Source organism: Saccopteryx leptura, chromosome 4 (genome assembly GCF_036850995.1).
Source record: "Saccopteryx leptura isolate mSacLep1 chromosome 4, mSacLep1_pri_phased_curated, whole genome shotgun sequence".
In the NCBI taxonomy this organism is placed as follows: domain Eukaryota; kingdom Metazoa; phylum Chordata; class Mammalia; order Chiroptera; family Emballonuridae; genus Saccopteryx; species Saccopteryx leptura.
The window spans coordinates 212,024,909-212,052,507 of NC_089506.1; the positions used below are offsets into that span (position 1 = coordinate 212,024,909).

Below are 27,599 nucleotides of genomic sequence, written 5' to 3' on the forward strand. Positions count from 1 at the left end.
CCGCTGGCACCTGCCTTATCTGCAGAGGCCCAGGAAGGCCCAGAGCGTCTCGGGCTCTCCCAGCCTCCCCCGTGGCCCTCTCGGTCCCAGGCCGAGTCTTCCCCAAGCCTGATGCAGAGGTCCTTGGCCCCTCTCAGGTTCTCTTCTGCTATGAGCAGTTTGATGAGCTGACCTTGCTCCACCTTCGTGAGTTTGACAAGAAGAAACTGATCTCTGTGGAAACAGACATTGTTGTCGATCACTACAAGGAGGAGAAGTTTGAGGATGGGTCCCCAGGTTGGTTCTATTCCTTCTCTCTGGGCACAGGTGTGGGTGGTGGCCTGGGGGTGCAGGTGAGCCTGGGACGGCCCAGGGCCTGACACTTTGCTGAGGGCCTCTTCTGTCCTGCAGCAGTTTATAGGGATTTTCTTTTCTCGTTTCTATCCAGGGTCACTAACTACACATAAGCAGCTCTTTGGAAACACCTTAATGATTAACAGGAAGTGTAGATGCCAGGTCTCTAGTGCCACTTCCAACTTGGCTTCCTAAGAGAAACCAAAAGTGTCTTTTTAAAGCTGTAACAAAATTGCCTGACTGGTGGTGGTACAGTGGATAGAGCATTGACCTGGGACACTGAGGACCCAGGTTTGAAAACCTGAGGTCACTGGCTTGAGTGCGGGGTTGCCGGCTTGAGCGTGGGATCACTGACATGACCCCATGGTCTCTGGCTTGAGCCCAAGGTCACTGGCAAGGGGTCACTGGCTCAGCTGGAGCCCCCGGGTCAAGGCATGTATGAGAAGCAATCAATGAACTGCTAAAGTGACACAACTATGAGTTGATGCTTCTCATCTCTCTCCCTTCCTGTCTCTCTGTCTCTCTCACAAAAAAAACGATATGGATCTCAGGGTAATCACAAAGGCCCTTCTGAGGCTCAGTTTCATCTGCTGAATTTTAGACAAAAGGCATCTCTGGTGGCTTCCATCTTGGTGCCAGGAGCCAGAGCTGGGTGGGGGTGGGACAGTGGACACTTGCCATCGGGGCGTCAACATTTCGGGCCCCCAGTGGGAGTGAGGTAGGAGTTGTGAAGATGATCTCTGAGCTCAGGCACTTCTCCCCTCAAGCTGATGACCGCCTGTCAGAGAAGGAGATGGAGGACCTGATGGCCTGGATGAGAAATGTGCTGGGGTCCCGTGTCACCAACGTGAAGGTGAGGCCTCTGGAAACCAGCCACCACCTAGCCCCCGTGGCTAGCCTGCTGGCTCTGAGTTTCCAGCCTGCTGGGAGTTCTTCTCACTTATGAAAAAAAAGAAGCGGTGCTTTTTTTTTTTTTTTGCATTTTTCCGAAGCTGGAAATGGGGAGATAGTCAGACAGACTCCCGCATGCACCAGACCGGGATCCACCCGGCATGCCCACCAGGGGGTGATGCTGTGCCCCTCTGGGGCATCGTTCTGTTGAGACCCGAGCCATTCTAGCGCCTGGGGAAGAGTCCACAGAGCCATCCTCAGGGCCCGGGCCAACTTTGCTCCAGTGGAGCCTGGGCTGCGGGAGGGGAAAAGAGACAGAGAGGAAGGAGAGGGGGAGGGGTGGAGAAACAAATGGGCACTTCTCCTGTGTGCCCTGGCCAGGAATCGAACCCAGGACTCCTGCACGCCAGGCCGACGCGCTGGTGCTTTTGGGTATGGAAGAGGGAGCCCCCAACAGGATGCTGTTCCGGGAACTCGGGGCAGGGCCGCAGTCAGGCTCCCTTCTCTGCTGGTGACCTGGAGGGAGGTCTGAGGCTCTCCCTGCAGACCTCTGTTCCGCCTGCTGACGTAGGGTAGACGCTTGGTTAAGACTGCCAGCCCATGTTTCCTCACTCGGGGTCTCTCATCCCAGGGTCCCCCCATCCCAGGGTCCCCCTCAGCCCCGGGCCCCGGCCTTGTTTACAGGTGACTCTTCGACTGGACACCCACCCTGCCATGATCACCGTGCTAGAGATGGGGGCCGCCCGGCACTTCCTGCGCATGCAGCAGCTGGCCAAGACGCAGGAGGAGCGCGCGCAGCTCCTGCAGCCCACGCTGGAGGTCAACCCCAGGTAAGGTGCGAGCCCGGGGTCCTCAGTGCCCGGGAACAGCATGTTCGTGTCAGACCTGCAGATATTCCTTTAAAATTGTGAGTGTTTGTATTCATGATACACAGGGAAAATGCATAAAGCTTATGGACAGTTTGGTGAATATTTATACAGTACCCATGGAATTAAACTACTCAATTTAAGCTACCCATGTAAAGTTGAAATAAAATGAACTTTGTTGGCACTCAGGTGCTCCCTGTTTTCTCACCATTAAAATTCTGTCCCTCAGGTAACCACAGTCCTGATTTTTGTGGTAGTCACTGCTTTGCTTTATGGTCTGTCTGTGCATTCTTAACAAGCTCAGTTTTGCCTGTTGATGGGAAGTCTTACTTTCCCTCTCAGCATGTGAGAGCTCTGTCCCTGTGGAGGGTGGCCGTCTCTTGTTTTCATAGCTGAATAATAACATGCAGAGTTTGAACCCACCTCCACACAATTATATATGCCTTTCTGACAGACCTTCGGGTGGTTTCTGTACATTCCTGTCCATGTCTGACACATGTGCAGTGTGAGTCTCTCTGACTTGTGCTCCCGGGCGTGAAGCTGCTGTGTGCGTAGTGGGGTGAGCTCATGGCCAGCTGCTTACACGTCCCGACTTTTACTTAAGACCTTGGCCTTCTCATGACACATGTTACAAGGCTTTATTCTTTTTCCTGTTGGGGTCTTTTTATTTACTTACCCCCGCCCCCCATTTTTGTTAAGGTTGGTTTTTTTTAATTGATTTGTAGTTCTCTACTATATCAGTTGTAAATCTCTCCCACTTTATCTTTTCACTGTATTAAGACGTCTTTTGATGAGAAGTTCTTTACTTAATTATATTAATGGTAGGTGCTTTTTGCATCTTAAGAAACCTGTCACCAGAATCATGAATTTATTCTGTCCCCTCCCCAGCGATCCAAGTTGCCTTCTCCGTCAGAGTATCAGGTGTCTGTGCGCATGCGTCTTCTCTGTTGGTCTGTCTGCAGCGGTACCGCTGTGTCTTAACCAATGAACTTTCCCCCAAGCCTTCGCATTCAGTGATTACTCCCCGTATTTTCCTTCAAGAATGTCTTGGCTACATGTAGGTCCTCTCTTGTATATAAATTAATTTCAAGAGTTAGTATCTTGCCTGACCAGGCGGTGGCGCAGTGGATAGAGCGTCGGATTGGGATGCAGAGGACCCAGGTTCGAGGCTCCAAGGTCGCCGGCTTGAGCTCGGGCTCATCTGGTTTGAGCAAAGCTCACCAGCTTGGACCCAAGGTCACTGGCTTGAGCAAGGGGTTACTCGGTCTGCTGTAGCCCCACAGTCAAGGCACATATGAGAACGCAATCAATGAACAACTAAGGTGTCGCAAAAAAAAAAAAAAGAGTTAGTATCTTTATGATATCAACTCATTCCGTCCATGTATATGATATATATTTACTAGGTCTTATTTCATGTCTTTGGGTAGCTTACATTTTCTGTGGAATTTCTTTATATTTTTTATAGTTATTCTATTGGATATTTTGAAATTTCATTTTCTAACTGAAACCAGGGTTTTGTGGGGTTTTTTGGAAATTGATTTTGTGTGCAACAATAAGTTTTAAAATAAAATTACATGAACAGTTCACCAAAAATTCTAAAGAAATTTAAACAAAATTCATAGTCTTATCCCCCACAAGTCACTGTAACAAAGTTGGTGTGTGTGTGTGTGTGTGTGTACACATTTTTTTTTAAGTGAGAGGCAGGGAGATAGTGAGATGGACTCCCTTATGTGCCTCAACCCAGGATCCACCCAGCAACCAATGCTAGGTACCAAGCTATTTTTAGCACCTGAGGCTGACACCTTGGACCAACCGAGCCATCCTCAGCACCTAGGGCAGTGCTCTATTGAGCCACTGGCTGTGGGAGAGGAAGAGGGAGAGAAAGTGAAGGCGTAGCAGATGGTCACTTCTCTTATGTGCCCTGACCAGGAATTGCACCCAGGACATCCATAAGCCAGGCTGATCCTCTATCCGTGGAGCCACTGGCCACGGCCAAATTTGATTTATTTTCTTTAGGACTTTTATCTCATATTTTGTGTGTGTGTGTGGGGGGGTTATGTATAATAGATGTCTAATTTTTTACATTATCACTTTATCATAAGTATTTTTCCATGTTGATATGTAACCATAGATTTTCTTTTTTATAAACTACTGGGGAACAAGGGGAAGTGCCTTTTACATTTTCTGAACCTGATTATTTGACATGGACTTGCTGGGTAAAAGAGGTGAGGTTGACGTGTGACTACTCATGCAGCGTGTCAGCCCTTTCCGTGAGCTGACCAGTTAGCGTGATGTGTGTGCCTTCCTCCCCGGAAGGAGTGTGGCTCTAGCTGAGTCCCCGACAGAGGGATGCTCGTGCCAACTGGACACCCACTTGGTGTAACCAGTTCTGGCACAAAGGTAGTTTCATAAGAATTGTGTGGAAGTACTTGTTTCTATTGCAAAATTTTATTTTTTAAATGCTATTTACCTTTAACATTGGTAATACGTTCACATGCCTGAGAATTCAAAAGAATCAAAAAATTTTTTTTAAAAAAAAGAATTATTTTTTTAAAATTTATTTATTCATTTTTTTAGAGAGGAGAGAGAGAGACAGAGAGAGCAAGGAGAGAGAGACAGAGAGAGAGAAGGGGGGAGGAGCTGGAAGCATCAACTCCCATATGTGCCTTGACCAGGCAAGCCCAGGGAGAATCAAAATTTAAAATAAAATTTCCCTCTTGTCATTGTCCCCATAAAGCCACAGTAGGTTCTGCATGGCTCTCTCCAAAGATATGGTGTACCTGTGCAGACATGCAGCTGTGGCGTCCACGTTACACAGGCAGTCACTTGCTGCACAGAGGTCTTCGCCTTGCTTTTTAAAAAATATTTCTGGTCTGACCAGGAGGTGGCACAGTGGATAGAGCATTGGCCTGGGACACTGAGGACCCAGGTTCGAAACCCTAAGTTGCTGGCTTGAGTGCTGGGTCACTGGCTTGAGTGTGGGATCATACACATGACCCTGTAGACAACTAAGGTGCGCAACTATGAATTGATGCTTCTCCTCTCTCTCTCTTCCTGTCTTTCCCTCTTTCTGAGGGACAGAGGTGTTTCTGATTATAAATAGTATTGCTGTGAAGGAAGGGAAATTGCTGTCTCAAGAGCACCGTCCATGTTTAGTATTTGTAGACTCCAGTTGTCTATAGTAGTCAGACAAATTTATGATTCTCCAGTGCCTTCAGTTTTATCAATTTTTGCCATTCTCATAAATGAAAATTTATCTTAGAATTTTGATGTACTTTTTTTTTTTTTTGACAGAGACAGAGTCAGAGAGAAGGACAGATAGGGACAGACAGACAGGAAGAGAAAGAGAGAGAGATGAGAAGCATCAATTCTTTGTTGTGGTTCCTTAGTTGTTCACTGATTGCTTTCTCATATGTGCCTTGACTGGGGGGCTACAACAGAGCGAATACCCCTTGCTCCAGCCAGCGACCCCACGCTCAAAGCAGTGAGCGTGCACTCAAGCCAGATGAGCCCATGCTCAAGTTGGTGACCTCGGGGTTTCGAACCTGGGTCCTCTGCGTCCCAGTCCGACGCTATATCCACTGTGCCACCACCTGGTCAGGCTGATATACATTTTTTATGAGTAAGGTCAAACACTATATATGTATTTACCTATGTTTTCCTGTGCAGAAAATAATTTCAATTTTTATGTTGTCAGATTTATATTTTCTTTTTGACTTCTGGGTTTGTATTTTGCTTGGAAAGGCTTTTCCCTCTGAGTTTATAAAAATTTCTTTCCTGGCCTGCCCAGTAGTTGCGCAGTGGATATAGCATCAACCTGGGATGCTGAGGACCCAGGTTTGAAACCCCAAGGTCGCTGACTTGAGCGCAGGTTCCTCCGGCTTGAGCACAGCCTCACCAGCATGAGTATGGGGTCATCGACATGATCCCATGGTCACTGGCTGGAGCAAGGAGTCTCTGGCTCAGCTGGAGCTCCCCGGTCATGGCACATATGAGAAACAACCAATGAACAACTAAGGTGCCGCAATTACAAGTTGATGCTTCTCATCTCTCTCCCTTCCTGCCTGTCTCTGTCTCTGGCAAAACAAACAAACATTTCTTCCCCGTTTTCTAAATTTTATACTTAACATTTGATCCTTTTGGAATTTGCTTTGATCTAAAGCAGGGGTCTCAAACTCGTGGCCCGCGGGCCACATGCGGCCCGCCGAACAATTTTGTGCAGCCCGCAGACTAATCCACAAAGTTCAAAATATTTTGGATAAAATTAAGTAAGCCTAGGGGCCTACTTGTATTTTTCATTTCTCTAGCATCCTAGCTAGATATTAGCTTAGTTAACAGCAGTTGTGATGCGAACTACAGTTTCTGGTCGTTTTGTGACACTGAGTAAACTGCATGTACGATTGTGCTTGTTGTACTGATTTTTTTTTTGTTTTCAACTGCAGTGAGAAAAGTGTTGCGTAACAGTTGCCTTTTGTAGACCTAGTGCGGCCCGCCGAACGGCTGTGATCTTGCTCTGCAGCCCACATGCTGAGTTGAGTTTGAGACCCCTGATCTAAAGAATCCATTTTTATTATTTTCTGGTTGGCTGGCCAGGTATTCTGTCTTTTCCACTCTTATGATGTGCTATCTTTAATCAAGTACAAATGAAGTTCCCGTATGTGTGTGTGGCTCTATACACTGCTGACTTCCTTGCACTTAGCTATTATCGCCTTTTTATTTTCCAGAACTAAACTGTTTAATTACCGGAATGTTATAATATGTTTTAACATCTGGGACTTCCTCCTCCAGCTTCTCCTGTCTCTTTTCTCCCATATTTACTTCTATTTGTGAATTTTATATTAGATTGTTTAGGTATAAAATTAAATTTTTAGTACAAAAGAATCAGATTAAATGTATGGATTAACTTAGGGGAGGTTTCACCTGTAATTATGGTCTGTTTATCCAAGCACCAACATATGCTTTTTTACATATATATTAAATTCTTCTTTGCCTTCAGTGTTTAGTTTAGGTAACTTACTGCATTTTCTAATATCAAAACTCTTGAGTGTTTCTTTGGGAATATAATCAGTCATGTGATCTGTCAGTGATCATTTACATCTTTCTAATTTTTACGTGCCTGTGTTTTATTCGGGACTGTGCCCGTGAGCGGGGTGCACAGCCCTGAACTCGCTCCTGGGGCTCCTGCTGCAGGCACACTCTGATCAGGAAGCTCAGTCAGCTGAGAGAGAGCGAGCCGGACCTGGCCCAGCTGCTCGTCGATCAGGTGAGTCCCCGGGAGACTGGCGGACAGCTTGCAGCCAGCGGGCGGCCAGTCTGTGAGCCTGCCCCTCCCCCTGAGCCGGACAGCTCAGGCTCCTAAAACGCTGTTATAAGGACAGCTCTCTCCCTCTCTTCTCTCTGCATTAAATTGCCCCTTAGTCGGAATTAGGACAGCCCCCGCCCCAGCAACCAGGTCACCACCCTGCCTTTCAGATCTACGAGAACGCCATGATCGCAGCAGGGCTCGTGGATGACCCCCGACCCATGGTGGCTCGCCTGAACAACCTGCTCGTCAAGGCCCTGGAGCGACACTGATGGGGCAGGCTGGGCCCTGTGGCCCAGGGGTGCAGCACAGCAGCCAGAGGGGCCCCAGGGGAGTGACAATGGAACTGTGTGTCTCTGCCATGGGAAGAGGAGGCGGGGTAGGAATGACTGGATACAACAATGAGAACGTCCCTCTTTTGACCTTTATTAAATTAAAAGGTAATTTCTTAATCTAAATGTTAGACTTTGTGTGCATACTGGTTGGGAAAGTTACTCTGGTGACACAACTCCATACTTATGATGGAAGCAAGTACGGTGAGGAAAAGCCCACTTCTGGTCCCCTTTCTCAAGCTGTGGTGCTGGTCAGGGGGACAGTAGGGAAGGGACAGAGGGGCCGCTGGCCGCTGGCCCTGTGCATTGGGAACTCCGTCCCCAGAACCTGAGCATGACAGGATCAGCCACCATCTTCAGGGTGCAGGTCTCCAGCCAGGGCCCCGGACCTGCTCTTGTCAGGCTCTCCTCAGCGTCACCTCCACTGGGTAGTGGTCACTGATGGCTTGGGCCTGTGGAGAAACAGGCAGTGAGCATGGGGATGCCCATGTGGCGGTGCTCATGAGGGCCAGGACTCGAGCCCAGACACTGCACGCTGTCACATCTGCCCGGGAGGAGGCTCCCAGGGCTGTGGACAAGGGTTCTTTCAAGTCAATGAAATGAGCAGTAATTCTACAAGTGCTGCGAGTCTGGGTCTCACTCCCCCCGCGCCCAGGCGCCCAGTAGAGACAGCCTGTACAAGATGGTCACCTACAGTCTGGTTGCTCAGTCCATATGCTGCTTGGAAGTCAAAGGGAGTGGCTGAGTCAGGAACAACAGCATGTTGGAGCAGAGTGCCAGCGACCACGATCCTGCAGCACCAGACACAGGAAGGTCCCCTTCAGCCCACTGTCCAGCTCTGTGCACTTAACCCTCGGAGCCCACCGTGTCCCCCCAGCGCATCCCAACAAGCTGAGCTGCAGGGCCTGAGCACTTCACCCAGCCCAGGCGCCTGGCCTTCACCTGCCGTAGGTCCAACTGAGGAAGCTGCAGGAGCCAGCTCCCGTCTGGCCTATGTGGCCCTTGGGTGTCACTGCCCAGGGAAGGCCCCCAGGCCAGGACCAGCTTTGTACCTGGCCAGACCCAGGTCTGGATGTGCCCAAACTGGGCACCACTGGCTGACCTGCATCCTGGAGACTGCTCAGAGGAGACGAGTACCATGGTCACCCCTGCATTTGCTTTTCCTGACAAAGACTGCTGCTGTTCCACTTCTAAGTGGTCTGCAGCTCAGGAGGCTGAGTCTCCTCAAAGGTGTTGGGAACCGCGTCTGAAGGTGGGCCTCAATAGAGGTCGCAGCTGCTTGTGGAGGTGTCCCCGTCCACCCGCTGAGTCTGCAGAACCCACTGGGGACATACTGCTCACCTGTCGTAAGCACAGTGCGTGGCCGTGACCGTGGTGTCAGCAGTGTCAGGAATCAGCCACTGGAAGATGGGGGTCGTGCGCAGGCGGATGGATGACCAGTGCGAAGGGGTCACATAGCTGCAGCCAGCATTGAAATCGCCCATCAACATGATGTCCTACCAGGAGACGCCAGCCAGTTAGCCCAGGGACAGAACAGGGTCCTTAGCAGCCCAATCCAATGTGTGGGGCCTCACCTCGATGTCCCACTTCTGCCGGACATCCAGGTAGACATCGTAGAGATAGTCGATCTCAGCCACTGCGTCCAGGGGGGCCGCGTGGAGGGGCACAATGGCAAACTCCTTGACCTCTGTGGGGAAGGCAGTCGTGCTCAGCGAGGGGGCAGGGTCGGGCGGTTCCATTCTGCTCTGCAGGGGTATCGGCCTGGCTCAGTCACATGTTTAGGGCTGGGGTGAGGGACACATGAGACAGTCCTGGGGGTGGGGTAGGGGTGTATGTTTCCCTAAGTAACTTCAACACAAAACCAGAGCAGTGGGGTGAAGAGAGCAGCCAGCTCCCCGGAGGGGTGCACGGCAGGGGCATTATGTGATGTGGGTCTTCACAGTGTCCCAGGAAGGGGCAGCGGCCTCTGGCAGCGGCACTCACGGGTAAATGGGGAGGAGAACTTAACGATGGCTGGCTCTCGGCTGAAGGTGTCGTTCCCACAGGGCTCACAGCCATCGTCATACTGGTAGCTGTCCAGCACGGACACCTGGTCAGGTCTGCAGAAGGCCAGGACAGAGGGTGCTTACTCGGGCTGGGGGCACTGCCTCATCTCGCTAAACCCACCTGTTGCTGCGGGCAGGGGCCCAAGCTAAGCTAGGACGTCACACAGACCCTCCAGCTGGAGCTCCTGCCCACCCATGGCCTCGCCTCACCATGTCGTGAGGCCTCGGGGCATAGCAGGCACCTGGAGGGTGAGTAGCCCAGCTCTTAGCCTGCCCTGGGGCCTCCATTCTTGCCCCCACTCCTGGAGGAGTGGCTCATGGGCTTTCTAGACACACACACCCCCCCTTGTATCAGTGACTTCAGAGGAGATGGTCACATCTCGGCACCCGGCTTTACCTGAACAGGAAGAGGTAGCGCTCCTTATAGGTGCTGCGCCCCAGGGGCTCGCTGACTATATAGTGATAGGTGTTAGGGTCATCCCTAGATTGAAGAAACAAATGTACCAGTCAGGGACCACAGGGGACATCCTACTGCCTACAGCAAGTCTCTTGCCCACATCCGTGTCCCTGGGGCCTGGCCGATGGCACTGAGCCCTGAAGGGACGGGCACTGTTCCCACTGCCTCCCCAGGCCCAGCCACCTTCACGCACTGATTCAGTCTGTCCAGCAGCTTCCCCACGGCTGTCAGGTGGCTGTCTCTGACCTCCTGGACCAGGGCGATGTCATAGCGACTGAGGATCTAGGGACAGGGCCACAGTGGTGCTGAGCAGGGCCCGGCTGGGTGGAAGCTGGGGCGTCTGGGCCGTACCCGCTTCATGTCCTTGCAGGGACCAAGCTGCTCTTTCCCGGGGTACTTTCACATTGTTTGCCCTGCCACCTGATGAGGTCAGCCACAGCAGTGACTGGGGCCCTGTCCCCACAACTGACTGGGGGCAAAACAGACCTGAGAGTCTATGATTGCCTTTAGGACTGACCACTGGCCCAGTGTCCCCAGGGCCTATTAGAGCACCCTTCCACCCCTGGGTTCCTTGGGGATAAGCTGGACCGGACCTACCTGCACAATGTAGTTGACGAGGGTGGCATTGGACATCTTGGTCTCCCCAAAAGTCTGGATGTTGAAGGCTGCTATTCTCAGAGGCAGGGCCACGTGTAGCACACCAGCAAGGGTGAGCAACACTCCCATCAGCCTGGCATCCATTCTGGAGAAGGGACATTCGTATGTGGGTCTGGTGAGAGACTGGGCCTTCTTCTCTGAGTCCAGCTGTGCAGAGCTGGTGGAGCCCAAGGCTGATAACTGTCTTCATGGGCAGTGCTGAGCGGCCCGGGTGAGCCGCAACCCTCACCCGTTCCCAGAGAGCCAGGCATCAGCACCAAGGAAAGGCCCTCAGGCTCTTCCCACCCCTCCACCCCCAGAAGACAAGCCCCCGGAGTGTCGCCAGCCTGAGGAGGTGCTCTAGTGGTGGGACCTGGCTCCCTAGACTGGCCAGGGCTCACAGCTTGGCCACAGCCACCCAGAAGTCCTCCTCTATGCCTCTGGACTTGGTGCCCACCCTCCAACTGGCCACACACGTCACTCGGCTCTTGGACACTAACTAGACACACTCACCTGAAATGTGACTTCCACCAAAGATGATGAGAATTCTGCCAAGAGCCAGGAATTGATACTTTTTCCTTTTGTTGCTTTAAGAAAAGAAAAATAATTTACAAAGGTAAGTCTATTAAGAAACACAGCTGAGAGGCCCGTGCAGAGCTGCTACAGCTCTGAGTCCCCACACAGGGAATGCCTGGGGTTTTAAAGGTTTAGGCGGCTGGGACCTTTCCAGGGGCATTACCTGAAGGACACAGAACAGTGGTGCTGCCTGTGTGGCTTTCCCACACAGGTGAGTGGTTGGCATGTGTTTGTTTTAACAGTCACAGGGTCTTCGTGCTGTAAAAAAGAACACCTGACGGTATTTGCACTTAGTTTTAAAAAGTCTAATAAGTGAGCCAGAGGCTCGTGGCCGTCACACATGCTGCTCTCCCAAGGGTGGGGAGCGGGTGTGCTCTGGAGGGCGGGGTCCTGGCTGCACTTCGGTTTGCAGGACTTGAGATAATGACCTTGGGACCAGGGGTCAAGGCCAGACTTCTCACATTGCTCGTTACAGATGGAGCCCATGGTGGCTGCTCTGTGGTCCAGGAGGTTGTTTGTTTGTTTGTCTGTTTGTTTTAGTGAGAGAGACAGGAATGGAGGAAGATGAGGAACATCAACTTGTAGCTGCGGCACTTTTAGTTGTTCATTGATTGCTTCTCATACATGCCTTAACTGGGGGTCTCCAGCTGAGCCAGTGACCCCTTATTCAAGCCAGCGACCTTGGGCTTCAAGCCAATGACCTTTTGGGCTCAAGCTGGTGAGCCTGCGATCAAGCCAGTGACTTCAAGGTTTTGAACTTGGGACCTCAGTGTCCCCCCAGGTCACCGCTCTATGCACTGCGCCACCACCAGTCAGGCCCAGCCCCTCTTCTTGATCCACCAGCTGTGAGGGCTGCAGGCCTGGCTGGAAGACGAAACTCTTATGTGCTGTGCAGCCCTGGGAGCTGCAGGATCTGGTGCCAGGAAGGGGTGGGGACTGCAGGGCCACCTCGGTTGGCAGCAAGGCCGTGGAGAGTCTTCTTGAAGCGGGAAGAGCTCCTGTGCGCTCCAGGTGCAGGTGACCCGAGTCACAGGCCACTGTCAGGCAGCAACTCAGGGTTCCCGACAGGCCTTGGGTCCAGTCATTTCTTTTTTGGATCCTTGACTTTCCCACTTGTATTCTTTTCTTGTGACTGCTGTAGTAAGTCACTTCAAACTTGGTGGCTTAAAACAGTAGGAGTTTATTCTCTGTTTTAGAGGGTAGAGTCCAAGCTCCACTTCACTGAGCTGCAGTCTGGTTGTCGCAGGGTTGCGCTCTCCCCGGAGGCTCTGGGGGAGGGTCCTTCCTGCCTCTTCCGCTTCCAGGGGCTCCTGGTGTACTTGGCTTGTAGCCATATCACTCTCATTTCTGCCTCCATCTTCACACTGCCTTCTGTGTATCAGTTCTCCACCTGCCCCCTTTCATAGGGACTGACTGGATTTAAGGTCCTCCCAGATAATCCAGGACCATCTCTGCATCTCAAGATCCTTTATCACGTCCGCAGAGTCCTTCTTTGCCATGTTCGTTTCAGATTCCAGGCTTCAGGTTCACGATTCCAGGTATTAGGACACGGATAACTTTGGGGGCGCCATTATGCAGCCCGCCACCCATCCAAGGGGACTCTGCCCCGCGTGGGGAGGGCTGGGTCCCTCCTAGGATGGAAGGATCATTGTGTGAAGGTGAGTGCAGGTCTTTGTGGGGGTTAGAAGGCCGGGAACAAGGGTGGCTTGAGGGCAGCAGGCAGTTGGGACCAAGGTCTAAGTCACAAAAGTGCCACAACCAGGCCAGGTGGTCATGAAGCAGAGGAACACAGAGGGGATTTCAAACAGGTTATTAGGCAAATCCACGTCACAAGACCAGAACCCCCGAAAGTAATGAAAACACGCTGACGGATGGCTCTGGCTCTCAGCACGAATGCTAATCAGCTCACGTGTCTCTTGATCGAGTGACTGTAAAATAGAATCAGGTGGCTTGGTACTCTAGCTTCTGGGAGCCCCGATGTAGACGTTTGCAAAGGTTTGATTATTGGGTCTCCCGTTGTCAGTCCCTGAGGCTGAGAGAGCCTTAAGCATGTCAAAGTCCAGATCCCAACCACCAAGCAAGACCATTGACCTAGGTCCCTTTCTTCCACGACCTTCTCTCCTGGACACACGAGCCAGACCTTTTGAGGGGACTATGTGAGCAAACCTGGAGGGAGGCCCCTGGTTCAGCGTTTGGTTGAACACAGAACACTGGCCGCAGATAGCATAGCCATGGCTCACACTGTAGGTGCCCGGCCCCTCTGGGTCTCAGCACATGGGGCACAGCCACCTGTCTGTCAGCACCCCTGCCCGCCCCTGAACCAAATGCTGTCCCTTCTGTTCTGGGGAACTCCCAGCCACAGTCCCTGCCCTCTCTCCAACGTGCCAGAAGAAAGGTCCTGACCTTGGTCCCACTGGGACAAAATGCCAAGCTCTGTTGCCATGTTGGCTGCCCTCAGGGTTGGGCCCACATGAGAGGCAACACAGCCCGGTGAAGAGCCTGGCCCAGGAGTCAGGGATTTGGGCCCAGAACAGGCTCATTCACTGCACCTTCAACCACTCTGAGTCTCGGTATCTACATGTATAAAAAGGGCATAAAACCATCACTGCTTTCCTCTTAGGTTTACCTTAAGGATCAATGGATACAACATTATTCCACAAAAGAAGCATTTAACATCTCAAAATATCCCTAAGAACAGTAACCCTATCCAATGGTGTCTTTTCATTACTCTTACCTTTCCCTCATGGACCTCCTTCCTTCCAGTCAGCTGTTGCTGTGTAACCAGCAACCCCAAAATTCAATGTATACAACAATATGCATTATTTCTCGCTCACAGGTCTACAGATGAGCTGGGAGGGCTCCGTTCCCTGGACTTCCTCTGGGGCCAGGCTGAAGGGGCTGCAGCTACCCAGGGCATGCTCATCAACGTGGTGGGAGGTAGAAATTTCCAGAGGGGTAGAGAAGACATGATGCCTCAGCTTGGCATCTGCACACAGCCATTCCTCCCCCATCCTCTCAGTCTCAGCCAGAGACAGGGCCAAGCCCAAGAGCAATGGCGGGAGCCGGGGAGCCTCCTCCTGTACCAGGTCCTCTCTGAAGACGCAGAAGGGATGCCAGGGAAGGAAAAGAGGCCCGGTGCTTCTGGCATTTTCCAAAGTCACATCAGCAGGAACATGGGCACTGACAGCAGGCCACTCTCTCTGGTCAGGGTGAGCTATTTGTACATGAACCCTGAGAGTCTGCCCCCCTCTTTGGTTCAATGTGGCCCAGGTACAGGTTGGGGGAGCGTCAGAGCACAATGAAGTTGGAACCAGTCCTGGGCTCTGATGTGGCTGAAATTGAAGAATAAAGGAAAAAATCCTCTAAGCACCGAGGCTGGGAACAAATGGCTTCAAAGGAACCCTGACATGTGCAGGCTGTCGGGCTTTCAGCAATAATGAGTGCCGCAAGAACTTCTGACCTGTCCCGATGAGCTGTGGGTGACCCGCTGCACACCAGTGTGTGTGGCCCGGGGGAGGGGAACAGCCACAGATGCAGAAGGAGAAGGGAGGGCACAGAGCTCTGGTTCCCCAAGGTGTGCTGAAGCAGCCTCCGTCCCACCATGAGTTCTGGCACCCTGGGATGCCTTTTTTTTCCTTTTTTTTTTCTTTTTTTACAGAGACAGAGAAAGGGATAGATAGGGACAGACAGACAGGAACGCAGAGAGATGAGAAGCATCAATCATCAGTTTTTTGTTGTGACACCTTAGTTGTTCATTGATTGCTTTCTCATATGTGCCTTGACCACAGGCCTTCAGCAGGCCGAATAACCCCTTGCTCAAGCCAGCGACCTTGGGTCCAAGCTGGTGAGCTTTTGCTCAAACCAGATGAGCCTGCGCTCAAGCTGGCGACCTCGGAGTCTCGAACCTGGGTCCTCCTGTCTGTCTGTCCCTACCTATCCCTCTCTCTGACTCTCTGTCTCTGTAAAAAAAAAGAGTGTGGCCCTGGCCGGTTGGCTCAGCGGTAGAGCGTCGGCCTAGCGTGCGGAGGACCCGGGTTCGATTCCTGGCCAGGGCACACAGGAGAAGCGCCCATTTGCTTCTCCACCCCTCCGCCGCGCTTTCCTCTCTGTCTCTCTCTTCCCCTCCCGCAGCCAAGGCTCCATTGGAGCAAAGATGGCCCAGGCGCTGGGGATGGCTCCTTGGCCTCTGCCCCAGGCGCTAGAGTGGCTCTGGTCACAATATGGCGACGCCCAGGATGGGCAGAGCATCGCCCCCTGGTGGGCAGAGCGCCGCCCCATGGTGGGCGTGCCGGGTGGATCCCAGTCGGGCGCATGCGGGAGTCTGTCTGACTGTCTCTCCCTGTTTCCAGCTTCAGAAAAATGAAAAAAAAAAAGAGTGTGGGGAGGGACACAATTCACCCGACTCTAGAGAATGAAATCACTCAAAATGTTTAAATGGCCAGTTTTGCATGTCAGAAAGAGCCTTTGGTCACTGAGGAGCAGGGCCGGGCTTGGGAGGAGGGAAAGCAAGCAGGGTGGCTTGGGTGAGGGACAGGCGCTCAGAGCAATAGGGATGGTGAGGCGGGCAGAGCTGCAACTTGGGGTCAGGAATTGTGGCACAATGGATGTGGAGAGTAAGAAGAAGGGTTTCAAATGGTCAGAAATTGTGTTGATAGACAATGGTCAGCTGTCAAGTCCTGAGGGTCAGTGGTTTCCCACCTACTGAGGATATTATATTCCTGACTCTCCTCTGAGGCGGGGCCTCATCCCTGAGCTGGGATCCCATAGCTGCAGCTGGGACATCTCCACTGAACTCCAATGGACTTCGAGGCCCCGGTTGCACCCCGCTGTGGCCTAGCCTCCAGTCGGATGCTCAGATGCCCGGTACCTGTCGGGTCACACTTTCCCTCAGCCCTGCCCCAGGTGCATCCCGCGTCTGCACTCCTCCAGGTTCTGCAGCCGCCACAGCTGTCCTTCCCTGACTGCATGCAAAGCCTGCCAGTGGTCACCCAGCACATCTTGTGAGCATGTAATCCGATCATGTTATTCCCCTGCTTACAATCTGTCATCGGTGTTTCATTATCCTTAAGATAAAACCTGGTGCCTACCAAGACCTGAGTGACTCTAGCTCAGGGCCCCCACTCTGCCTGGATGGCCAGTGCCACCTTGTTATTCCCCCATTTCAGCTCAAAGGTCACTTCTTCAGGGAGGTGGTTCTCTCCCCATCCACATGCTCCCAAGGTCATTTTTCATGATCACTTATTTTCTCTCTCTCTTTTTTTTTTTTTTTTTTTGTATTTTTCTGAAGCTGGAAACGGGGAGAAACAGTCAGACAGACTCCTGCATGCGCCCGACTGGGATCCACCTGGCACACCCACCAGGGGCGACGCTCTGCCCACCAGGGGGCGATGCTCTGCCCCTCCGGGGCATTGCTCTGCCACGACCAGAGCCACTCTAGCGCCTGGGGCAGAGGCCAAGGAGCCATCCCCAGCGCCCGGGCCATCTTTGCTCCAATGGAGCCTTGGCTGCGGGAGGGGAAGAGAAAGACAGAGAGGAAGGAGGGGGGTGGAGAAGCAAATGGGCGCCTCTCCTATGTGCCCTGGCCAGGAATCGAACCCGGGTCCCCCGCACACCAGGCCGACGCTCCACCGCTGAGCCAACCGGCCAGGGCCGCAAAGACGTTTTCTAAGGTGTAAGTTGGAGAGGTCAGCACACCTTTAGCGCATGAGTATAAGCACATTCGTGATTCAATAATAAACCCAAGGCCCTTAAACATTTCATTAGTTGCTGAACTCTACTGACTAGACTCCCAATGTGCTGGTAATATTTTCAACAAGGTAGCAATGAAAAATGTTCTAGAAATTTTCAATCTCTCAGTCTCTGCCAAGCACAAAAAACCTTCTCACTGGCACCTCCTCTCCACCCAAGGCTTAGGTTCTATAGAAGGGGCGAGCAGGGCCCTGAGGGGCCAGGACAAGGAAGCTCATGCGATAGCACCAGCTGGTTACACTGGTGTTTGCAGTAATACTTAGTACTGATCTATCTTCCAGTTCACTAATCCCCTCTTCAGCTGCCTCCTAACTGCTGTTAAATCCATCTACTGAATTTTAGTTTACTATTGTTGTTTTTTTAAAGTAAGCATTGTATTTATTCAGCCAACACGATGAGCTTTGGTTTCTTTATCAGCAAAATGGAGATATCTATCTTCACTGAGTTATCGTGAAGATTTCATTATTGCCTGGCCTGTGGTGGCACAGTGGATAAAGCATTGACCCAGAAGGCTGAGTTCACTGGTTTGAAACTTCAAGGTTGCTGGCTCTGAGCACAGGCTCGTCAACACAGGGTTGCGGCTTGAGCAGGGCATCGTCCACACAATCCCAAAGCTAGCCAGTTTAAGCCCAAAGGTCACTGGCATGAAAAGCCCAAGGTTGCTGGCTTGAGCAAGGGGCCACTGGCACAGCCCTGGTCAAGGCACATAGGAGAATCTCAATGTACAACTAAAGTGAAAGCAGCTATGAGTTAATGCTTCTCACTCTCTCTCACCCTCTCGCTCCCTTCCTGTTTCTCTCTCTCTCTCAAAAAAAAAAAAAAAAAGATTTCATTATTAACAGTCCATAAATGACAACCCATGAACAAGTTCTGTGACAGCTAAGCACTGATTACACCCTGGAGGTATTAAGGATGTGAAAAGGTCCCTGCTCTCAAGAACCTTAGTCTCCAGGTCTACCTACCACCAAATAATTCCTGATATGGTTCCACTGCTGTTTCTCTGCTCACTCTCCTTTATCATAGAGGAGAGGCAAGTTCAAGAGAAAACACTGACATGTTTTACAGAAAACTACAGTATTAATATATTCTAACATGTATCCAAGTTTCAAGCAGGTCACTTTGAACCTCAAATAAGGAATCACAATATTCAATATTAATTAAAAACTGAAAAAGGGTAGTTGGGGACTTTTGAGGTTTCAGTTCAAAGTGAAAATGCAGACATTTACTTTGGTGGATTTGTGTTGACATATTTCTCTTTGAGAAGCTTCAACTGTTCTTCCTTCTTCCTTGTGTTCATCTTCTGAAATGCCCTGTTGCCATTATATAAGGTGACCAATCATCCTCCTTTAGGGAGGACAGTCCTTTTTTCAGTTCCATCCTCCCTCGAAAAGTGTCCTCCTTTTTGATATTGGAAGACTAATCTGTAAATGTCCGTACTTAATCGATACAGAGTTGATCCATTGCATGTAATGAGACATATTTATATTTGACATGACGATTTGTCAAGGATTAGTACGGTGCGGAGAAATGCAATTATGAGACGCATGCGCTCCGCACGGGAGACCTTGAGAGAGTGCACAATATACTGAGTGTACAAATGGCTTTGTACACTTCTTACTGAAACCTGACATGGCACATAAGACATTGTAGTCTCATGATTATTTCTTTCTCAGTGAATATTCAATCATAGACAGGCAAACACAATTCACATTTTATTAATTCATTACCTATTTAATAATTTCCAAATACGTATAATTTTACTTATAAGTATTTTCCTGAAATTCGAGTTTTAAAGTGGGAATCTAACCTCAAACCATACCTATTAATGACGCATTTTGATTAAATAGTTGCATAAAACAGATGTTTTTTAATTAGAAAATGATAAATACACCCAAATATCACTCCAAATTAGTGGTTTTGTTTGATATTTAGTTTTACTAAATGAGTACTTTTTTCTTACAATTATCATTAAAAATTAATAGGCATGTAAGCATAATTACAATATAAAATATTACAAATGTTTTTATTATGCATTTATCATAGTGTATTATTGTTGCAATGAATAAAATGTTTCTTTTATTTACGATATTGTTTTATTCAATTATTTTTGTCCTCCTTTTCATTGTAAAAAAGTTGGCCACCTTACATTATAGTACAAAACCATGAGGTCTCTGTTACAAACATTGAATCTTGACGACAGGTGATCACACATATTCTTGGCATCAAAGATGTCTTCTTAGACCACATAAGCTGTGCCCTAGTTCCAGGTATGTTTCCCACTCTGATTTTATGAATAGGTCTGTATTTCCCAAATATATATTTCTTTTTTTTTTTTTTTAAGTGACAGAGACAGAGAGAGGAACAGACAGACAGGAAGGGAGAGAGATGAGAAGCATCTATTCTTCGTTGCGGCTTCTTAGTTGTTCATTGATTGCTTTCTCATATGTGCCTTAACCAAGGAGCTACAGCAGACCGAGGTGACCCCTTGCTCAAGCCAATGACCTTGAACTCATGCTGGTGAGCCTTGCTCAAACCAGATGAGCTCACACTAGCGACCTCAGGGTTTCAAACCTGGGTCCTCGGCGTCCCAGTCCGATGCTTTATCCACTGCACCACCGCCTAGTCAAGCTATCATACATTTCTTTTTTTTTTACAGAGACAGAGAGAGAGTCAGAGAGAGGGATAGACAGGGACAGACAGACAGAAACGGAGAGATGAGAAGCATCAATCATTAGTTTTTCGTTGCGCATTGCAACACCTTAATTGTTCATTGATTGCTTTCTCATATGTACCTTGACCGCGGGCCTTCAGCAGACTGAGTAACCCCTTGCTGGAGCCAGTGACCTTGGGCTCAAGCTGGTGAGCTTTTGCTCAAACCAGATGAGCCCATGCTCAAGCTGGCGACCTCAGGGTCTCGAACCTGGGTCTTCCGCATCCCAGTCCGATGCTCTATCCACTGCGCCACCGCCCGGTCAGGCTATCATATATATTTTTTTGGGGGGGGGTTTGTATTTTTCTGAAGCTTGAAACGGGGAGAGAGAGTCAGACAGACTCCCACATGTGCCCGACCGGGATCTACCCGGCACGCCCACCAGGGGGCGACGCTCTGCCCACCAGGGGGCAATGCTCTGTTGCGACCAGAGCCACTCCAGCGCCTGGGGCAGAGGCCAAGGAGACATCCCCAGCGCCCGGGCCATCTCTGCTCCAATGGAGCCTTGGCTGCGGGAGGGGAATAGAGAGACAGAGAGGAAGGAGAGGGGGAGGGGTGGAGAAGCAAATGGGCGCCTCTCCTGTGTGCCCTGGCCTGGAATCGAACCCGGGACTTCTGCACGCCAGGCCGACGCTCTACCACTGAGCCAACCGGCCAGGGCTATCATACATTTCTTTAGCTGTGATTTTGTAAGGCAAATTTCTTATATACAAAATCCAGTTTACTTCGGGTGGAAGTCGAATGTTTGCCACCTTGGCTACTTGCATCACCATCTTGGCAGGCTGATGAGGTTAATGCCATAAATACCGGAATTTCTCCTTAGTCCTCTGGAGCTGGCTCAGCTTTGAGCTCAACACAGCATCAGACACAGGAAATCCCCACCTACTGAATTCTAAATTTCAGTATCGTATTTTTCTGTTTCAGAACTAATTTTTTATGAATCCCAATTCCCTGCGAAACTCCTCTTATTTACTTTATGTTAGTTATTTTGAAGTCCATGTCTGATAGCTCTAGTATCCTAATCGCTGGTGGGTCTGTCACCTCCCCCTCCCCCCAGTTCTGCTTCTCAGTATGCCTAGTAACTTGACTGTCAGGCTCTGTGCATGGCAGAATGGTGGGGTCAGGATGGTGTCTCCCTCCAGGGTGGGAAGCAGAGGGGCAGGCCGCCACAGGCCAGTCGGGGGATCAGCTGAAACTGAGCCTGTCTGCAGTCCTTCTGAAGTCCAACCAACCTACCAGCAGCTTGCCCCAACTCCCGGAGTACCACCTCCAAAGGTCTCAGCCGAGAGTTTGGCATATTTTTTAGGGTCATTCCTCCTTGACAGGCCCTGGAAAATTCCCTAGCACCATGAAACTGCCCAAAATCCTGCTCTGCTTTTCAGCCACTTTCTGCTTCTCTTGCCTAAGAAATGTCATCAGCAAATACCTCGAGAGAAAACGACTGTTGTCAACTTCACTTTGTGGCCGCCTTCCTCGCAGGAATCCTGGCCCTAAAGTCCTAATGCCTCAGCAGGCCCAAACTCCCAGCTTGGTCCTCCCAGCCCTGCAAAATTGTGCGGAGCTCCTCTAGCTTCTCTGCCTCTTAGCTGCTACCTGTGCCCGGCCCCGAAGGGAAAAGCCAGTGCAGGGAACAGGGCTTACCTCCTTGAGCTTGCTACTGAGTCGTGGCTGCTGGAGTGACTCTGCACACCTTCAAGCTGATGCCTTCTGAATGATGGCTGGTTCGTCGAGTCCTCAGCAAGCAGTGGTCTACTATAAACTACTCCATGGCCAGAAGCAGTCTATTTTCATTACCTGGAATTAGTCACTAAAATGGAGAGTTGGAAAGGATATGGGCTGATATAAGTAGGCAAGCTGGTTCAACTGGCATAGGCCATGTGGACATCTCTGAGCTACAAATGTCCTGTGCAGAGTTATTCAGCCAATGAGAAAGCCAGAAGGGACACAGCCCATTCCCTCTGCCCAACCAAGAGCCTCCAGGACAGACCCCTGCAGGCTCATCGGAACCTTGTGGTATTTGTTCTCATCAGCCAAGTCCTAAGAGTGAAGATGGCACAGTGCCAACACATGGCAGTTTTTTTATGCTGGAAGCTCATCCTACAGCTTCTCAGAGAACAGGAGCATCTGTGCTCAGGTCTATTACCTCACTACTAGAGTAGAAGTATTGCGGACTGTCCGTACCAGGGGGGCATCCTTTCTGGGGTCTCTGTCCCCTCGGCCAAACGGACATTGATCATTTCAGATGGGTAATGCTCGTTTCTGACAAGAACTGGACCCTCTTCAGCTGTGCTGGCTGTCCCCATTTAAGTGTGAACATCTCACACAAGGTGAGCTGACTTGGTCCTCTCTGATAAATGAGTAGAGGGCAGGCTTCCATTCCTGGGCCCGTCTCCTCAGCCTCCATGTCCAAATCCTGGTAGGATAGAGGCATGTAACCAAGGGAGATAAGGGAGCACCCAAATTACAGCTCCTAACTGGAGGGATGGGCTCTCCATGGACTCAGGAGCCATCAGAGCAACAGTTAAGTAAGGCCTGGCCAGAAAGCAGAGATCAGAACCACTCTGCCCTGTCATGGAGGTCCCAGGCAAAAGGCTGAAGATTGCTAGAGAGCAGACTCCAGAGTGGAACTGGCATGGGCTCATCTCCATGGAGAGAACTGTTCATGCCCAAGCACAGCTGGACCCTCATGTGGGCAAATGCAGTGGTGGGATTCAAATAATTTAACAACCGGCTCTCTGCCCCAATGAGCATTTTAAGCACACACACAAAAAACGATATACCAAAAGGTAGTTTATTATTTCATGGATTTAATACTTAAATGAGAATGATAAAAGAGGTACACAAAACTAAATTATGAGTTTTAAAATGAAAAATGTTAAAGAACACCTGACAAAAAATAAATAAGACTGTTAAGACATTCCCATATTGCTTCTTGATGGGCATCCTCTCTTGCAATGTTTTCCACCTATGGACGTAATGAACATGACCACAGGTGCTTAGAATATGCTGTTGTGCAGATGAACGTTCCGAGTGAGGAATGTAATTGGTGATTTCCACATTGGGCGGCTGCCCAGGCGCCCACCTTAGAGAGAACCCTGATTACAGGTGCCATTTTAACAATCGGTTCCGATGGGGCTGAATCCCACCACTGCTCCCCACCCACAGGATGTCTCTGGAGCTAACGTCTGCCGAACTGCAGGCGTCCACCTGCGCTACTGCCTTTCCGCGAAGGAAGCTCTCCCGCCCTGTCGGGGCGCGGCGCTTCCCCAAAGACCCCTCCCTCCGTGTCCTCTTCGGCTCTGCAGGCAGGCGCGCTGCGAGGGCCGCCATGAGCACTTCCTGTGGGAACCGTGGCGGGCCCACACTTCAACTGAAAACTGCGGCGGTGTCCTGCACTCACTCCCCCTGACTTTCGCTCGCCTCTTAATGGACTTTGCCAGGCGCCACTGCACCAGCAGACACAGATACGTCCCAGCCCTCCCGCCGCCGGCTCCGCAGAGCCCCGTCACGCTCCCCGGAAACGCTCTTTGCCGGGGTGCATCGACCGCAGAGGAGTATGGGAAGCAAATCTTTCGGACTGATCTGCGCCTGCGCGGGCACAATTCTGCACAGAGGAGCCGGGTGGCGCATGCGCAGGCTTTCGGCTTTCGGTTGAGAAGGTGTCCCGGCGGCGCGGGAGGTAGGAGGGGCTGGGCTAGGAGTCTACACCCGGGAGGAGGAGGTACAACCATCTCGGCCCTTTCTCGCTCTCCCGAGGGAGAAGATCCTTTCTCGCCCCCTCCAGGGGCGGTGTAGAGGCAGAAGCCGCTCGTGGGTGGGGGAAGCTGGGGCTGCCGGAAGGGAGGAGAGGTAGGGGGATCCGGATACCCACGGAGTCACTGTCGGGGGCTCAGTCTGGCGACTGGAATTCGCTGTCCGAGTCCTTGGCAGCCCTCCCCCAGGGTGCGCCCCCTACCCGTTTCCCGTGTGTTACCCGGTTGAGGGGAGTGGGAGGGTCCGCCCCTCACCTGCCCATTCATTCCGCGTCTGCTGTGAGCCCGGCGCCGCGGTAGGTACAATGCTGAGTAGGACGAACCGCGGGCCCTATAGAAATTTGCGGTCCTGTGCGACCCGCTACTTCCTTCAGTAAATATTGATTGAGTTCGTATTGGAGATGGACTGTTTTAGCAACAGAGATGTGGAGACTGTAGTGTTGAGGCCGGAATTTGCTTATGCCGCACACATCCAACAGGATAAGATTCAGTTTGGTTAGCTTGACGTCCCAAGCGTTAGGACACTGATCTCTGCTTCTTCCTGAAGCCTTCTCTCATGCACCCCCGCTTTATCTTAGCTCGGAATGTACCAAAGTCTTAGCAGTTAACTAAATAATTGTTGAGCACTCTTTTTTTTTTTTTTTTTTTTAACAGAGACAGAGATAGAGTCAGAGACAGGGACAGACAGACAGGAACGGAGAAATGAGAAGCATCAATCAGTTTTTCGTTGCACGTTGCAACACCTTAGTTGTTCATTGATTGCTTTCTCATATATGCCTTGACCGCGGGCCTTCAGCAGACCGAGTAACCCCTTGCTCGAGCCAGCGACCTTGGGCTTAAGCTGGTGAGCTTTTGCTCAAACCAGATGAGCCCACGCTTAAGCTGGAGACCTCGGAGTCTCGAACCTGGGTCTTCCGCATCCCAGTCCGACGCTCTATCCACTGTGTCACCACCTGGTCAGGTTGTTGAGCACTCTGTATAAGTAAGGTGCCTAAGTAATACGAAGTAAAATAGATGAATCTGTACCTTCAAATTATTTTTAAAGATGTATTAATTTTAGAGCGAGGAGACAGAGAAAGGGGGGGCAGGAAGCATCACCTCATAGTCTCTGTGTGCCTTGTCCTGGCAAGCCCCGGATTTCAAACCCGTGACCTCAGCCTTTCAGGTGGATGCTTTATCCGCTGTGCCACCACAGGGCAGGATCCTCCTCAGTTTTGAGTGTAGTAGGGTATATAATTAAGTAAATGAGTGAAAATATAAGAGCTGATGCCCTGGAACCATACTGTTTGGATTTGATCCCAGCCCTGCCACTTCCAAAGCTGTGTGAACTTGAGCCATTTCCTCGTTCGTGTTGATTCCTTACTATAGAGAAAGGATGGTAATAGATTCTACTGAATAGGATGGTTATAGGGATTAAATGAATTAGACTTGTAAAGCGATTGACCTGGTGCCGAGCATACAGTAAGCTTTCAATAAATGTTACCTATTACATATGATTGTAACTTGGGATAAGCCCTGTTGTGAAAACTGTGATGAAAGAAAATAATAAGGATGGAGAGAGTGTACTTAAAGGAGAAGGGGAAACTTCTCAAAGAAGGTGACATGGAAGATGTGAATGAGATAGCCATGCTAAATAGATTCTGGGTCTGTGTGTCTGCCCAGCTCTGGAAAACTAGATGATTAATCGAATTACTGGACAGTGAAGATTGCATTATTGAATTTGAAGTGAACTTTCTGCCATTGAGTCATTCAGTTTGATTTTCGAACCTGTCAGGCCCAACCTTTGCATTTGGTCATCATTCTAGTCACCTGAGTTTGGAGAGCCCTTGCTAGGGTAAAAGGATGGAGAAAGTGGCCTTTTTTTTTTTTTTTTTAAAGTGAGAAAAGGGAAGATAAAGAGACAGACTTCTGCATGCACCATGAGCGGGAGCCACCCAGCGCTCCCCGGGCTGGAGTATGCTCAAATCAACCAAGCTATCCTTAGTGCCTGAGGCCAATGCTTGGACCAAACCAAGCTATCCTCAGCGCCTGGGGCTGTTGCTTGAACCAGTCAAGCCACTGGCTGTGAGAAGGGAAGAGAGAAAGGGGAGAGGGAGAAGAGAAGCAGATGGTTGCTTCTCATATGTACCCTGACCGGGAATTGAACCTGAGACATCCACACACCAGGCTGACCCTTTATCCACAAAGCCAACTGGCCAGGGACAAAGTGGTCTCTTTTTGACTTGGAAAAATAGATTTTATCAGTGAAAGATGAGCCTCCTGTGTTCTTATCTTTTCTTTGTTCCTGTATCCTGAGTGTCCAAGAGCAAATTCATTCACACTTTCTCTCTGTGTGTCTCTGTCTCTCTCATTACATTGACTGCTGATAGAGTCTCTGGTAGCTGGAGGCCTTGGACCAGCATAGACCTAAGAAATACTTTTTCTGGATTTGGGAGTCATCATGTTTTAGTGGTGACATCCCTTCATGGGATTAATTCCCTAGGCTTCAGCAAAAACAATACTCTTCCAAGATACCCAGATTTTTCTGCCTGTGAAAGACCATGCTTTGATGGGTTTCTAGACACCCCCAGCCCGCATTGTGTTGTGATGTTCTATAGGATGATGGGTCTGTATTAAATAGGCTTTACCTGAGTTTTGACAGAGGTATTGTTACTCCCATACTCTATGATCTTATACCTTCCTGAAAGAAATGGCATAAAATGACAGTATCTGTCTAATTACACTTAAATGCTTTTGGTTTTCCACAGATGTGAAAGAACCAAATATACTTGATCACCATGGAGATCTTGGAGAATAACTTGAGCACCAAATTCATATGTATTCTATCTCAGAGGCATCTATTGGACAACAAAACCTCTCAGATGTGAACTTTAACAGAGGGAAGCTTTAAACATGCTGTTTAACACAGGCTCAATTTGAAGAAAAACATTTAAAATCATTATGGAGGGGAAAACAGTACTTTTTGCTCAATTTTGCATGCTCTCCAGGTATCTCAGTGAGAAGTAAAGAGGAGCCCTAATGAAGTTGTGGTTCTGAATGAGGCCCAGCTAGGCTCATTCTTGAGCCCGCAGACTGACCCTCACACCTCTGAAAACCAGCTTAAAAGCTTTCAAACTCGCCAGGTGATGGATGAGTCAGATGATGATTTTAAGGAACTCTGTGCCAGTTTTTTCCAAAGGGTGAAAAAGAATGGCACCAAGGAAGCGTCAGGGGCCAGGAAGACACAGAAGTCTTCCAACAGCGTTCAGATAACAAGCAAACTGGAAAGGACTAAACAAACTGCTACCAGGAGCAAAACCCTGCAACGCCCCCGGGAGAGGAAAACTCGATCTGGCAGCCAGGCCACGAGGACCAGAAAGCAAGGGGTACCCAAGTGGCAGGAGAGTGAACCAGCTCCCCCTGAGAATGGGGAGGGAAGGGGGACTGCTTCCGCTGGGCTCTGGGAGAGCAGATGGAGCACCCAGACAGGTGACGCAGCCGGAATCACTGCCAGGGCTTCCGGAGAAGAAACCAAAGGTGATTTGTACTGTTTTAAACTAAGAGTCGGACAATTTTCTGTAAAGGGCCAGGTAGTAAATGCTTTTGGCTCTGTAAGCCATACAGTCTCTGTCACAACTCCTCAGTTCCCTAGACAAGATGTAAGTTAACGAGCAGTGTTCCAACAAAACTTCATTTACAAGAACAGGCAGCCCGCCTAAGGGCCACGGTTTGCCAACTCCTGTTTTATTTATTTATTTATTTTTTGTATTTTTCTGAAGCTGGAAACGAGGAGAGACAGACAGACTCCCGCATGCGCCCGACCGGGATCCACCTGGCACGCCCACCAGGGGGCGACGCTCTGCCCACCAGGGGGCGATGCTCTGCCCCTCCGGGGTGTCGCTCTGTTGCGACCAGAGCCACTCTAGCACCTGGGGCAGAGGCCAAGGAGCCATCCCCAGCGCCTGGGTCATC

General features: G+C 50.3%; 3 protein-coding genes and 1 pseudogene across 7 annotated transcripts in view; 2 read left to right on the forward strand and 2 right to left on the reverse strand.

Annotated features, from left to right (window-relative positions):
- Positions 1–27,599, forward strand: part of TRAP1 (TNF receptor associated protein 1) — a 197,228-nt gene that overhangs the window by 45,126 nt on the left and 124,503 nt on the right. Inside the window, exons 14-18 of one of the 2 annotated variants that reach the window (XR_010751169.1) lie at positions 138–276; positions 1,101–1,186; positions 1,909–2,054; positions 7,281–7,353; positions 7,563–7,720. Coding sequence is in view for 1 of the 2 variants with exons in the window: in XM_066382716.1 (XP_066238813.1) it covers positions 138–276; positions 1,101–1,186; positions 1,909–2,054; positions 7,281–7,353; positions 7,563–7,664 (546 nt within the window). In the remaining variant the exon portion in view is untranslated. Of the gene's footprint in view, positions 1–137; positions 277–1,100; positions 1,187–1,908; positions 2,055–7,280; positions 7,354–7,562; positions 7,766–27,599 lie in introns of those variants that run through there. The other variant, XM_066382716.1, reaches the window with a different exon arrangement.
- Positions 7,805–11,679, reverse strand: DNASE1 (deoxyribonuclease 1). 3 transcript variants are annotated; one of them, XM_066382728.1, is made up of 10 exons: positions 11,602–11,679; positions 11,376–11,449; positions 10,824–10,968; positions 10,420–10,508; positions 10,167–10,250; positions 9,708–9,823; positions 9,299–9,411; positions 9,066–9,220; positions 8,419–8,515; positions 7,805–8,176 (listed from the first exon to the last, which is right to left on the reverse strand). In XM_066382728.1, exons 1-10 carry the CDS (start codon positions 11,662–11,664, stop codon positions 8,123–8,125), a joined length of 990 nt encoding a protein of 329 aa, XP_066238825.1. In that variant the 5' UTR covers positions 11,665–11,679; the 3' UTR covers positions 7,805–8,122. The 3 variants fall into 3 exon arrangements, with proteins under 3 accessions (XP_066238825.1, XP_066238824.1, XP_066238826.1); XM_066382727.1 differs by having other exon boundaries at positions 10,824–11,040; XM_066382729.1 differs by lacking the exon at positions 11,602–11,679 and having other exon boundaries at positions 11,376–11,563.
- Positions 18,409–20,669, reverse strand: LOC136402526 (splicing factor 3B subunit 6-like; annotated as a pseudogene).
- SLX4 (SLX4 structure-specific endonuclease subunit) overlaps positions 23,480–27,599 on the forward strand; it is a 28,879-nt gene continuing 24,759 nt past the window's right edge. Inside the window, exons 1-2 of one of the 2 annotated variants that reach the window (XM_066382698.1) lie at positions 23,480–23,575; positions 26,396–27,164. In XM_066382698.1, coding sequence (XP_066238795.1) covers positions 26,774–27,164 — 391 coding nt within the window. In that variant the 5' untranslated portion in view covers positions 23,480–23,575; positions 26,396–26,773. Of the gene's footprint in view, positions 23,576–23,637; positions 23,945–26,395; positions 27,165–27,599 lie in introns of those variants that run through there. The other variant, XM_066382699.1, reaches the window with a different exon arrangement.

Excerpts from the sequence above, each read along its gene's own strand:
- DNASE1 (XM_066382727.1), bottom strand. The coding sequence starts at position 11,664 with ATGCCAACCACTCACCTGTGTGGGAAAGCCACACAGGCAGCACCACTG. Across the intron at positions 10,251-10,419 it reads CTGCTGGACAGACTGAATCA|GGATGACCCTAACACCTATC; the intron begins GTGCGTGAAGGT and ends TCTTCAATCTAG. Across the intron at positions 8,177-8,418 it reads ATGGACTGAGCAACCAGACT|GCCCAAGCCATCAGTGACCA; the intron begins GTAGGTGACCAT and ends GTTTCTCCACAG.